General features: G+C 49.9%; 1 protein-coding gene across 14 annotated transcripts in view; it reads right to left on the minus strand.

Annotated features, from left to right (window-relative positions):
- ANKS6 (ankyrin repeat and sterile alpha motif domain containing 6) overlaps positions 1–14,225 on the minus strand; it is a 64,248-nt gene that overhangs the window by 37,969 nt on the left and 12,054 nt on the right. For 11 of the 14 annotated variants that reach the window (XR_008509876.1, XR_008509875.1, XR_008509879.1 and 8 more), the window contains exons 4-10: positions 13,693–13,897; positions 12,221–12,327; positions 9,926–10,074; positions 8,221–8,419; positions 7,402–7,451; positions 3,889–4,092; positions 904–1,054 (exon numbers count right to left, since the gene is read on the minus strand). Coding sequence is in view for 8 of the 14 variants with exons in the window: in XM_024252483.3 (XP_024108251.1) it covers positions 904–1,054; positions 3,889–4,092; positions 7,402–7,451; positions 8,221–8,419; positions 9,926–10,074; positions 12,221–12,327; positions 13,693–13,897 (1,065 nt within the window). In the remaining 6 variants the exon portion in view is untranslated. The remainder of the gene's footprint in view (positions 1–903; positions 1,055–3,888; positions 4,093–7,401; positions 7,452–8,220; positions 8,420–9,925; positions 10,075–12,220; positions 12,328–13,692; positions 13,898–14,225) is intronic. The other 3 variants (XM_054520358.2, XM_054520357.2, XM_054520359.2) reach the window with 2 other exon arrangements.

The raw sequence follows: 14,225 nt of genomic DNA on the forward strand, positions 1-14,225 counted from the left end.
TTTTCCACTAGAAGCAGGGTGGCTGACATGGTTTGGCTGTGTCCCCACCCAAATCTCATCTTGAATTATATTTCCCACAATTCCCACGTCATGGGAGGGACCTGATGGAGGTAATTGAATCATGGGGGCGGGTGTCTCCTGTGCTGTTCCCATGATAGTGAGTAACTCTCATGAGATCTGATGGTTTTATAATGAGGAGTTTCCCTGCACAAGCTCTCTCTTGCCCTGTGCCATATAAGATGTGCCTTTCAGCTTCTGCCATGATTGTGAGGCCTCCTCAGCCATGTGGAACTGTGAGTCCATTAAACCTCTTTTTCTTTATAAATTACCCAGTCTCAGGTATGTCTTTATTAGCAGCATGAGAACAGACTAATACAGTGGCCTTCCTGCAAAGCTGGTTTTGGTTAATCCTGGATGCCCTTAGGAGGACTAGAAAGTATGCTGCAAGCCCATAATAACTTTGGGGCCCTCTGCTTTGAGACCTAATTGCCACCAACTTGCTGTGTGACCCTAAGCAAATTTCTTGCCCATTGTGAACTTCAGTTTCCTCATCTGTTCAATGAAGGGGCAGAATGAGAAGCTCTCCAGGGTCTAACCTTCAGAGATTTTAAACACCATGAAAACACCATGCACTTCTGTTAATCTCTTGTAAAATTTTACAAGGAAAAAAAAAAAGCATTCTGGACTTTATTTTCTTCCATCTCCATCTGCCTGCATCCCCAAGAAAACGTGTAAAACTCTGAATTGGGAATTCACTGAAAAATCTCTTAGCCACATCAAGGAGAAAGTGCCTCTTGTGCGGTCATTTCTGTGACTGTCTGCAGCCTGAATATCCGGGCAGCGCACACCCTTAGTCCCAAGGGATCACCCCACCTCCCTGAGTGGCCCTGCCCAGCTACTCACCTGAGCGGTTAAGCAGCTCCCCACCGTGCCGGCTCACACCTACCCCACTGGAGCCGCCCGATGAATGAGGCGAGTGGTTGAAGTTTCCAGAATTGGCAGGAGAGGCTGGGCTTCTGGAGAGGCTTGGAAATTTAACAGGCCTGATTGGTGTCTGCAAGAATAACGCAGGTGCAGCACTTAGGGAGGCTGCTCCTCCCTCCAGCCGTGCAGGATCACAGTGTGGAGGTTCCTGTGCTCAGCTGGTGCACACCCCACCAAAGCTCCCTGTGCCCAGCATGGCCCTGCCAGGGCCCAGCTGGGGAGTCCCTGAGGGATGGAGCTTGCTTCTATGTGCTGACAACTTGCCCATTAGCTCAGTGAATCCATGTCACGTCATTTCCCGTGGGCCACCTTGCTTTCAGTCTCATTCAACTCCAGGGCCTTCCAGGAAAAAACCTGACCATGTTATTCACTGACAACCCATGGAGGCCTCAGCACATCCAGGACAAAATCCAGCCCCCTCAGCACCGCCTGGCGCAGTGACCAGCTCCCCAACTCCAAGCCTGCTTCCATGATGCTGCCCCTGTTGGTCCCTCGGCCTGGAATGGATCTTCTCCTCCCCACATCCTTTATGGTGCCTTTCCTGGTCCCATTGTCCCTGGTGCCAGTGCTCCTGGTCACGTCCTCTCCACCCTGACCTCATTCCACCCTCTGCTTCGCTTGCTCTGCTCCAGGCACACCAACCTCCTTTGGGTTTCCTGCTGATCTTTTTTGTGCCTTGGGGCCTTTGCCCAGGCAGCCTGTTCTACATGGACCCGGCAGCTCCTCCCCATCCTTACCCAACTCCTCCCACAGCAGCTCCTCCCGGTCCTTGGCTCTCAGGTCTCAGAGGCCTTCACTGCCTAAGCGGTATAATATGGGCTCTGGTCTAGGGTGGGCTCCCGTGTAGGACAGGCTCCTCGACACACGGCTGTGCTCCCTTCCAGCACCCTCTTCGCTTACACTGTAACTCTTACCATGGCTTGTGAGTGTACATTTACTGTGGTTGCTTGTGTGTCTGATGCCCCAGTGGACTGCCAGCTCCATGGGGACTTGGTTCTCTGCTGCATGCCTGGTACCCAGCTCTGGCCTCGGCACAAAGAAGGCACTCAGTAGATATGATTAAAGGTTGCAGTGGGCTGAATTGCAGCCGCCAAAAAGATATACAGTGTCCTAATTCCCAGAACCTTTGACTGTTACCTTATGAGGCATGAGAATGAGGATGAGCTTATATGTGCTTACCTAAGATGTGCCCAAGTCAAGGATTTTGAGAGGAGGAGCTTATCCTGGATTATCCAGGTGGGCTCTAAATGCAATAACATGTATCTTTATAAGAGAAAAGGCAGAGGGAATTTTGACAAACGAGGAAGCAATGTGACCATGGAGGCCGAGACTGGAGTGACACAGCCAAAATCCAAGCGAAGCCTAGAGTCAAGAGAAGCTGTCAGAGGAAAGAACGGATCTCCCCGGAGCCTGCGGAGGGAGCGGGGCCCTGCTGACACCTTGATTTCAGACTTTCTGCCTGCAGGACTGTGAGAGAATACATTTCTGTTGTTTTAAGCCATGCAGTTTGTGGTGACTTGTTACAGCAGCCATAGGACACCAAAACAAAGGTCCTCTTCTTGTTGGTCCTCTACTGTGGGCACTCCTAAGGGAGAGACAGTAACAGATCCCAGAGCCCTGGCCCCCCACTGTGGGCACTCCTAAGGGAGGGATAGTGACACGATCCCCAGGGCCCAGAATGAGGCCCCTCTGCTGAGTAAGCGAAACAGAACACACTTGGAAAGGCCATAGCTCATGTTCTCTCTCCCTCTACCTGGGATGCTGCTGCCTGCAGTCCACTGGGGAGAAAACTCTTCCACAGCCTGCAAATCCCAGCTCAGCTGTCGCCTCTTCCTGGAGGCCTCCCGAGTGTGCTACCATACATGGTCACCTCTCTGGCGCTCCCACACTCCTAGCACTGCTCCCTGCCTCATGTTCTGTGCCTGTGTCTTTGCCACCCAGACCACCGCCTCTTCTAGGGCAGAATGGGGCTGACTGGGCTGCATGGCAGTGGGATTCAGTTAATGTTCACTGAGCGAATGAAGCAAGTCAAGTTGATGTTCTGTCCCTCTAGGGTTAAATTCTCAAGGAAACACAGCCATAGAAGAGGTCTCAGGGATGGGTTCTACAACTCCCCCTCTTCCTACCTGATCGAGAATAGTGGACTAAACGCAAACCTGTCCTGCCTGTTTTGAGAGCATCTCCAGGCGCCAGGCTCTTGGTCTCCTGCAGGTGATCTGATACTACCATAGCCCTAGGAGGCAGCAGTGAGTGGCTGGGGTCAGCTCCATCTTATAGAGATAGAGGCCACAAGTTTCTCCAATCACCCAGCACATGGCCCAGGGTCAGCCCTGAATCCCTTCGTCTTGCCCATTTGCTGCATCTACCATCTAGATACAGGTTACACACAGATACCTTCCACACTGATGGGACTGTCAATTTCAGAAACAGACCAAGAGCCACCAAGTTAGAAATCACTACAGTCAAAAGGATAGAAGTCACACTCTTGGGCACAAGAAAACACCAGTAGCACACACAGTTGCCGCTGAGTGTTTGCTCTTGACCGTGGTTCACTCCCACTTGGCTGGTGATCTTCAGCTATTACTCCCACTCCCTGGGTCCCAGTTTCCTCATCTACTAAAAGGAAGGTTGGATTAGATAGATCAGGTCTTCAAACTGTGCTCCTTGGAGATCTAGGGTTCCAGTGAGGGGACAGATGTTCCCTGCTACCTCAACATTTTAATCTATTTTCCATACTGAGTTGCTCCGTAGGGCTTCATTAGACAAAAGGATATCATCCATTCAAAAGAAAAAAAAAGTTGCAACCCCTCTGGATTTGTCGGTTTGAGGTCCCTCTGCTTGGAACACACCATGATCTCAGTGAGCAGTGAGTGATGTGTATAAGTGTGTCAGAAGACAACTTACAGTGTCTGTGCCCCCGCCGCCCACGGGGTGGCCCCTACTGGCTCTCTGGGGCAGCACAGTCTTCATGGGGTCTGCCTTCCCATTGTGACGTGTCCGGGACCGATCAGAGCTCCACAGCTCAAAACTGGAAGGGGGTAGGAATGGGGGGATGACTGCTTTCAGCTTGTCACTCGGGAGTCTGGTGAGGGGAGCTCCGTTTCGAAGCTGAAAAAGACAGGCTGAGGGTTAGACAAGCCCCCAGGAGGGCTCCCAACTCTGCAGGAAAGACTCCATGTTTTTCTTGCTTCTTGGGGCATGGCACCACCATCCGCCCCTCCACCCAAGCCGGGAGCTATGTGGCATCTGCAGCTCTCCTCCCAGTAACCGCACAACACCCATGTCTGCTCTGCGCCAATGCCAGGCTTCTTCTGGATCTCTCCTCACAGCAGCAAGATCAGAATGGGGCAGAGGAGACAGAGCGCCAAGGAGAAGCAGATGATGTTGGTGTGCTGTGGGGGAGGCAGGGGAACTGGGAGAGCACAGAGAAGGGGCGCCTCTGCTGCACAGTGAGGGCACCTTTGTGGGGACTGAGCTGAGCCCGAACGACAGTTTAAGCTGGGCCAGTGAGGACCAGGAGGGGCATTCCAGACTGAGTGAGGGGCCAGAATACGGAAAGGCCTGGAGCCTAGAGGAGCAGGACATGGGTGCAGTGCTGCAAGGAGACCAGCATGAGCAGCCATTGGGAGTGAAGAAGGAAGCGGGAGGTGATAAGGGCTAGGGCCCAGCACCACTCTCTTCCCCAGCCCCCTACATCCCAGCTTGCTCCAGCCACGCCTCCTGCTGCTGACATTTAATTGTAATTTAATTTTTAATTGTGAAAATGTGATTCGGGGGTCAGTATAAAATCTACACAGTAATGACTGTTAGATCATCAAGGAAGTGTTCACAGACCAAGCTCACCTTAATTAAGAAAAATAGTGAACTTTGTGCCAGATGGAGCTTTGCAGCAATGGGCATCCCACAGCTAAACTCGCCTCGGGAGCCGAGCAGGCGGGCATCTCCACACTGACGGCTGCACATGCCCATCAGCGGGGCAGCCGGGCCACCCCACCCATTATGGGGGGGGGGGGGGGGGGGGCAGGCACACTGGCGCCCTCTATAGGGCATGAGCTGTCGGGGAAGGAGTACACCTCCGGGGTTCCCAGGCTGGCTCTGACCTGCTTTTCTGAAAGTCTCTAAACAAGTGCTGTCCCCTCTTTCCCTCTAGACCACAACAAGCTCATCCAACAAACGGGGTTGAGTTGGAAACTCACAGCGACAAATCCACCACCACAAAAGGGTCTTTTCCCTCCCTGGGGTAACAGTCTAAATTGTTACTATCTTTCTGGAAGCCAATGACATTCACAACCTTTGACCCAGGAATTCCATTTCTAGGTATTCATCCTGAGCAAATAATCAGGCAAGTGGGGGAAACGAAGGTATAGGGACATTCATCTGAGCTGTTAAAATAACAAAAAACTAGAAATCCCAGAGTCTGACAGTTCAGTCTTGGATAAAGAGACATGTTCCTACACTAGAATGTTCTAATGTAGCCATTAAATATGATGTGGCTACATGGTGTTTTATTATATGGAAAAGATGGTCACAACATATAAATCACAAATAAATTGGATTCAACACAATATGGGAAAGATACTAACAGTGCCAACCTCAGGAATATTAAATGAGCTAATATATGCAAAGTGCAATGAATAGTAGCTGGTACTTAGTAAAAGCTATGGTATTTGCTATTATTATATACAACACCATATCATATTTATGCATGCTAAAAAACTGCTTACAAAAAATACTCAAAAGACATATCCATAAAAATGCCAACCATGGTTATAGCTGGGTGTGTGATCAGGGGTGAATTTATTTTCCTTCTTTATGTTTTACTGCTTCTTCCAAAATTTCTAAAATAGCATTTCTGTCTTCACACCAAAAATAATTATTGCTATTTAATAACATGATCAAATGTCAGGCAGCACAAGCTCCCACAGTCAGTGTTAGAGCCATCAATTTACACCTGTTGGGGTGGCAGGGAGCCGTGGGCAGATTGGGTCAGGACCCCTCGCTGGGCTCTAAAGTTTTTGACGCTGCTGATGCCTTTTCTGGGAGCCCCCTCTGCTCCCTTGTCCTCGGCAATACTGCCCTCTGCTGGCTAGTGTTAGGGTCTTAGCGCTAAAGGGACTCAAGTCCAACTTTAACCATTAAGCTCTCAAGTCAGAGGAAACGAATGTGAAACCCAGAGAGGGGAGGTAACACATCCAAGTTCATACCACGGAGTTTATTCTGGGCCAGACACTACGCTAAGAACCTCCTGGGAGTGATCTTGTTTAAAAACCATAACCATGAGGGATCCCCGAAGTCAGAGACTGCAAACTGCCCCCCAGTATCTACTTTTCACATCTTAGAAATGACACCCCAATGTTCATTTAGATGGGCACAGGACCACTTGGAACAAAGGCTTCATTTCCCAGCTTCCCCACTGTGATTTAAGCAGAGTAGTTGCCAATCTTGCTCTGTTACCCAGGCTGGAGTGCAATGGCACGAGCTTGGTTCACTGCAACCTCCACCTCCCGGGTTCAACCAATTCTCCTGCCTCAGCCTCCCGAGTATCTGGTATTACAGGCGCCCACCACCATGTTCAGCTAATTTTTGTATTTTTAGTAGAGATAAAGTTTCACCATGTTGGCCAGGCTGGTCTCAAACTCCTGACCTCAGGTGATCCACCTGCCTCCGCCTCCCAAAGTGCTGGGATTACAGGCAGGAGCTACTGTGCGTGGCCCCAAGAAACTTCTTTAAAGACAGCTGGCATGTGCCCATGGCTACCTCTTCTCCCCTCCTCTCTCCTGCTGGCTGGAATGAGGCCGTCATGGGCCAGAGCTCTGGCAGCCATCTTGAACCAAGAGGTGACCTGAGAAACAGAAACTACACAAGGGGGACCAACAGGCAGAAAGGACTCAAGTCCCTAACTCCAATGAGCCATATACTAGTTCTGGACTTTGTTTACTTGAATGAAGTAGGCTGCTATCTTATTTACACCATTGTTACTTGGGGATTTTCCGTTATTCACAGTTGACCCTAATCCTAATACATCTCTAAGTTACAGATGAGGAAACTGAGGCCTCCCCAGCTGGAAACATACCCTCCTCTTTGACTCCTCTCGCCCTGGTTCTCCACAGCCCAAATGGTGAGTCTTCATTTCTCATGCTGCCCATCAATTCCTACCCTCAATCCCCTGCCTCCATGAGAACAGGGCCAGGGCTGAAACCCAGCGGGTGAGCACCAGCACAGCCCTCTCCACAGTTTAGAGCTGGCATCTGTTCTGACTCCTCAGTGCCAGAGCTAAGCCCATTGTTACACATTCTGATCACCAACCCTATCTGTGACCACCACAAAGACAGACAAATGCCCACATCCCTCCTTGTAAATCAATCAACTGGTGATTGCTGGAGACCTAAAATGCTTTTTGAAAAGCCCCACACTCACCATGGTTGTCAATAACGTGTCTTCCTTTTCTCCTCTTGTGCTCCCAGGACCTGAGAGACAAATGGAAATTTCCTGAAATGACCCCTCTAAGTGTCCACAGCATAAGGATGAGTGACTGGGGCAGGCTTCATCCTGGAAAACCAACTCTCCTGGGTGCTTAAATACTTAATAATAATTGGTATTCAATATTTTAATAGAAGGAAGGCATTTAAAAGGTATATTGGAGCATGTTTTCAGCTTTTCCATAAACCACTGCCGTGCTGGGTCAGACAGTGGTGCCCCCAGCTCAATAGTCTGTCTCAGACAGTGGTGCCAGAGGAGCTAATCTGGTTATGGGGAATCTGACTGTTAGAAGGGATCTTATCTATGTTCCAGTCAGTATGGGAATCTCCTTCAGCAAACTGACAAAGTTATCCAAGCTGTTGAATACCTTGAGTGACGGGGGGCTCACTACTCACACCCTCCAGTAACTCATTTTATTTCAAGATGCTTTCAGTGTCATAGACCAATCACATTTCATAGGTGGGGAAAACCACCTATCAAAGGCAAGAGAGAGGACGACTCCCTGTCGTCCTCAGCAGGGAGTGTGGGACAGGAACCTGGGTCTCTTACCACTGGCCAGCACCTTCTCATTCTATCACACTCCTGGTGGTTGTGTCCCTGCCTAAGTATCTTTTCTACCAGACAAGCCTCTATGCTCCAGTGTCACATTCCAACATCATCTTACCCCTGACAGCAACCCAGGAGGTAGGATGCAGGGCAGAGGGTACAGGCTCAGACCATTCCAAAAATTCTACTGCACGTGCAGACTTTTCTCACCATTGTCTTTGGTCACAGGGGCTACATCAGGGAGTGCAGAGCGGCTTGTCTTGTCCCGGGGGGCAGCCCTCATTGTGGAGTCCAGAGCTGGCTCAGGCTCATCAGAGAAAGGCAAAGGCTGGTTGCTGGACAGCCCACGGGGCAGCGTCTGCGTCAGTTTGAGCTTTCGGAACCGATTGGACATTCGGTTCCACCAGGACTGCCAAAAGAACGCAGAGCAGAAGTCATGCTCCAGGAAGGGCAAGGAGAGCAGGCCCAGGACCTGCCAGCCCAGAGACAGTGACTACATTCACATGTGCCTGCCCTCCCCTCTCCTGGGGCCCAGACAGACACTACTGATCAATGATAGCATCCATTCCCAATAAGCCATGGTTACTCACTAAATCTTTCCTGACCCAGCCCTTAGGCAGTCGCTTCCAATAGCCTGGAGGTGGCAGTGAACCCTATTTGCCATCCCTCATCTAATCAATCTCCTCATTGCACAGATTGAGAAATGGAGACCCAGACAGGAGTGCTGACTTGCTTGAGGTCTTACAGTGAGACAGAGACAGGTGGACGCAGAGGCAGCTCCAGATTCCTAAGCGTCTGTCATTGCATAATCTCCCTCCTCCTGCTCTGGTGATAACGTGAGAGGCACCAGGATCTCTATACCAGGGCCTGGGCCAGCTGCTCCTATAGCTGATCCTCACCTAGAAAGGACAGGTACTACCTCCCGGGAACGCTTGTAACCCATGACCACTCAGAAGTTAATGAACAGCCACGAAGGGCATCTGTGAGGGCCTGCCTGTGGAAATGGCAGTAAGAGCAGGAATGAAGGGAGCTATGAGAACAACACAGTCAGGAAGGATGCAGAGCTTGAGCCAGCAATGGACACAAAAGGAGCAGCGAGTCTGCAGCCCTCAGAAGGTGCTACCACCCCATGCAGAGTGGGGAGTTCGGCAGACAAGACCAGTGTGTTGTTTTGTTTTCTCAGGCATAAAGTAAGTTTGATTTCAAACAAGTAGAGCAGGACGTGGAAGATGAGAAATCCAAAGAGAAAGTCTCAGCTTGCAGTTACAAGCAGCCACCAGAGCTTGTTTCTGGTGTTTCCAGGAAGCTGGCAGGGCCTGTGGACTGCAGGGAGACCCCAGAGTGGCATGATCAGCAAATATCCTGCACAGTAAAGCAGAGGCTGCAAACGGATTCCTTGGAAGAGAAGTGTTTGCTTTGGCCAGCTCAGTACTACAGCATGCAGAATTTTCTAAAATTCCCTATACTTATAAATTAAGATTCCATATCAAAATCTGGATTTCTGTTTTTTCCTTTAAAAAAACAAAGAGAGATCTAGTAATATGGACCCACATTCCTTTTTGAGACAAGTTCTTGTTCTGTCGCCCAGGCTGGAGTGCAGTGACGTGATCTCAGCACACTGTAACCACCGCCTCCCAGGCTCAAGCAATTCTCCTGTCTCAGCCTCTGGAGTAGCTGGGATTACAGGCGTGGACCCACATTCTAACAAAGCAGCCACTGTTGCCACAACATGGTCACAGTCACCCCAGTTTTTCCTGGTCCCCCTTGTTTCCTATTGCTCAATGCCAGCTCACCTGCCACCCCTGCAGGGACTCCCCAGCATAATCCAGCCTGGGTGCATAGGAGGCAGCAGGCTCCCTGCCAGCCCCCAATCTCCCTGGCCCCCTAAGCCCCTTTAAGACAGGAAAAGGCAAACCTTCAGCCCACCCTTGTCATCGGGCAGCACTGGGATGCTCCAGGGCTGTCGGACCTTCGAGTGGGGCAGGGGCGGCTGGTGGCTCGGCCGGCCTTTGTCTTTATTCACCTGCATGCAGACAGATGCCAGCAGTCGAACAAGTTCCGTGTCTGTGGACACAAAAGGCAGCATTTTACCTGCAAATATGTCTGTTGCGCCATGAGGAGAAGACTCAAGATGATCCCTGTTAGAATTAGAACTCAGCCCTGCAGCTCCAGGGTCTGTGTAATTCCAGAATCAAGGCACCTGCCTCTCCATCTGATCTTCAAAAGGTGGCAAACAAAGCCAGCAGGGCTTAACCTACTTAACCAGAAAGAAAAACCGGAAGTCCTCTCTCATGAGGAAGGCAGGGGGACAGTGTGTTTAAAAGTGCAGGCTTCACAGCCAGGCTGCAGAGGTTCAGATTCTGCTTCTGTCCCTCCCTGGCTGTGTAACTGCAGGTAAATTACAAAGCCTGTTTGTGTGTCTGTACAAGTCAGTGACATTAATACCCACCACATAAAGGTATCTAGACAATTCATGGGAATTCCTTTAGAGCGATACAAGTGCTTTAAAAATATTAAGTATTATGAAGTTATTATGAACCCAACTCAGTTATATAAAAAAAGCATTGCAAAAAAGATTGAGAAGAAACTACTCCAAACTATTAACAATGCTTTTTCTTTATGACTATTTCTTATTTCTTTTTTCTTTTTTTTTTTTTTTTTGGAGACAGAGTCTTGCTCTGTCACCCAGGCTGGAGTGCAGTGGCACAATCTTGGCTCACTGCAACCTCCACCTCCTAGGTTCAAGCGGTTCTTTGCCTCAGCCTCCCATGTAGCTGGGGCTACAGCGTCCACCACCATGCCTGGCTAATTTTTGTATTTTTAGCAGAGATGGGGTTTCGTCATGTTGGCCAGGCTGGTCTCGAACCCCTGGCCTCAAGTGATCCACCCACCTCAGCCTCCCAAAGTGCCAGGATTACGGGAGTGAGCCATCCACGCCAGGTTATTTCTTTTTTCTCTCCAAGTATTCAATAATAGGCATGAGTTTCTTCAAAACTTTTGTGTAAACACTTCATTTAAAAACCCACTAGGAAAAATATTCCTAGGAACAGACTGTTTTATTGGGAAAGGGAATAAATGGCAGTGGAGGCTAGGGAGAAGAGGAACACTGAAAAGATGAGTTTCTCAGAAAAAGTGTGTATGAGATCCAGCGAGAGTGGCTGGGGACTGATTCCGAATAACAAACTCTTGGCACGTGAAGAAGGTCTCCAATGAGGTGGAGTAGGATCACTGGACTTGGGGCACAGGACTCCAACTCTCAGGCTGGGACAGATCACGTCCCGAGTCTTGGTGACCTCATCTCTTCAAGAGGATGTGAACCTCTGCTTCCCCTCTCAGACCTCTTTGAGGGTCAAACAGAACCAAGTGTGCATCTGTGAAGTGCAGGGGCCTCCAGCAGGGAAGGGGTGGCAAGGGTGGCAGTGCTGTGACGAGGAAGGGCATGCCTGCTAGCTACCTCTCTAGCTAAGAGGGGCAGCAGATGACTTGTGACGGCAGAGGTGAAAGTCTTCTCTCCCCACAGCCAACAGCTAGAATCCCAGCACAGGGTTCAAGCCTAGTGGGTCAGAAGGACCTTGGGGCTTCTCTCTCTCTGGGTTGAAACCCCAGGTTAATAAGAAAGATGACAGATCAGAGACCTTTCCCCTTGAGCTGGATAACTGGAAGCCCAGGTCCCAAAAGAGGGCCTATCACAGCAGGGGAGGGTCAAAGGGGAGTAGCAGGTACCAGCCGAGGACAAAGAGGGGTGGAACTAATGGCCACATTCCCCAGCACACGACCCTTGACCCTGCAGCCTCTACCTACACAATTAAGCTGAGGCGGCCATCGCTCTATCTCCCACTCTGCTTATCAAAGGGGACTTTATGTTTCCACCTGAGTGACTCAGGATTTCTGGCTGTGAAGCACAGATGCCATTCTAGGGTGTGTGTGGACTGCAAAGTCAGACACGTCTTATTTTCCTTCCCTCTCTGGAGACTCCTAGGAGGTTGGTGCTGGAAGAAGTCCCCGGGGCCACCTGGGCCAAGCCCAGAGCTTCACTGGGGAGGGAAGGAACTTGCCTAAGATCATGCAGTAAGCTCCTGACACTTGAGAATGACTTTCCCCCACGAATAAGCAAGTGCTTAAAACACAAGTCACAGAGGAGGTGGCTGTCTTGACTGCCAGCCCAAGAAACGCTGGGTAGATTTACAACCCTTTTCTTGAAATTACCTACCAGGATCATTCAGCAGCATCACCAGGTCAAAGGCTGTGTATCCATTTTTTGCACGAAGAGTGACATCGGCCCCTTGGTTTAGCAGATATTTAACAATTTCCTTATTCCTGGGAAGAAAATGCTAGAGTTACATTCACTGAAAGCAAAAGCATGGCTTTGCTCCTGGGCAACAAAACCAACAACATTAACTACAAAGCTCAGTCTCTGAGCATTTAAGAAGGGCATGGAAGGGCAAACAGTCTCACATTCTCTCATTCCCTAGCACGTGGGCAGGTCAAGCGGGAACATGATTTAAATCAAAGTCTAAGTGTTCCTTCCAGGAACAAAATGAAAACCGAGGCTAGATGCGGTGGCTCATGCCCGTAATCCCAACACTTTGGGAAGCCAAGGCAGGAGGATCACTTGAGCCCAGGAGTTTGAGACCAGCCTGGGCAACATGGGGGGCTCTGTCTCTACTAAAAATTTTGTTTAAAAATTAGCTAGGTGTGGTGGTGCAAGTCTGTAGTTCCAGCTACTTGAGAGACTGAGGCGGGAGGATTGCTTGAGTCTGGGAGGTCAAGGCTGCAGTGAGCCATGATCACGCTACTGTACTCCAGTCTGGCAACAAAGTGAGATACTGTTGGAAAGAAAAGAAAAGAGAAGGGAAGGGGAGGGGAGGGGAGAGGAGACAAAACCAAGGGCTCTGCCCAAAAATCACTAACCCCATGGAGACTCCACTTCTTCCACCCTAAATCAGGACATCTCCATTGGGAAAGTCTCCTACAAAGGTGTCTGAAATAAAATTTCGTCTTGGAATTCAGGACTCATCGAATAAGAAAACAAACTGTTTTCAGATGACACAGGAAAGTGATCTGATCACCTAAAAGAGGGCAAGGAAAGAACCTCTAATTGGGAGTCAGATCACTTAGCAGCTACAAGATGCCCACCCCAAAGACGAGGCCTCCAGGAGGATGACAGCCCATCCTGCTGGGATGGTCACATAAGAAGGGGTTCATAAGCACCCTGTAAACACTGAAGCCTATTCAAAAGGAGAGGGGTAGGACACATCTCACCATCAATCATCACAAGACGACAATGGTATGAATAACCAAGGTTTACTTCATACAGGAGCTACTTAAGGAGGTCACTGTATCTCAATGTGAAAACTCCAATGAACCAGTCACTGTATTCAACTGAAACCAACCTAGAGAACCTTATCTCTCTGCATAAAATGCTCCTGCTGCATGGTTTTTCAGGGCCACTGTGAAATTCTGTGATGGGGGAACAGGAAATCTGGACACAGAAGGGTGGGAATAAAATGACCCTGTGCTGCTTTTTTTTTTTTTTTTTTTTTTTTTTGCATGCCTCAATGTCGTCACAGTCTTGGGGTTTGTATGCAGCATCTCAGGACCAGAAGAGCCCATTGGGAACCCCCATCTCAGGCCAGAGCATCTGTCTGGCCTTGTCGCTGAAGGCGTGGAGCTGGCACTGACCCATGGTAGGTTGCCTGCATGAGGGCCGTCCAGCCATGCACGCTGTCCTGCTTGTCAACATCCGCGTGCCTCTCCACCAGTAGCTGCACCAGAGCCAGCTGCCCCGTAACAGCTGCTAACATCAGTGGCGTCGCCCCGTCCCCATTGACCAAGTTCACGTGGCTGGGGTCTTCATCGGCAATCTCTTTGACCAGCTGGAAGTTTCCTGCAAACACATGCAGGAGTCCGGGTGATCTGTGGGCCTGGTACCATAGGCTGATTTCTCCTGTGGTTCATGTAACAAACACTTGCTGGCCCTGCCTCTGCAGTGGGCTGCTGGGCATCATAGGGGATAATAAGAGGGGGTCAGAGATAGCCCTGACTCTCAAATGCCTCAGTCTAGGCGAGACAGAGACAAGTACATGAATGGGTAGAAGTGTTACTAAAAGACAGAAGTGTTGTTAGTGTCTTCAGAGAACAGATGAAGGAGACAAAAGAAGACAGAAGGAGAGTTCGGTTCTCGCTGCGGGGTGAGGATTGGGAAGGGCTTCCTG

This window comes from Pongo abelii, chromosome 13 (genome assembly GCF_028885655.2).
Source record: "Pongo abelii isolate AG06213 chromosome 13, NHGRI_mPonAbe1-v2.0_pri, whole genome shotgun sequence".
NCBI lineage: Eukaryota > Metazoa > Chordata > Mammalia > Primates > Hominidae > Pongo > Pongo abelii.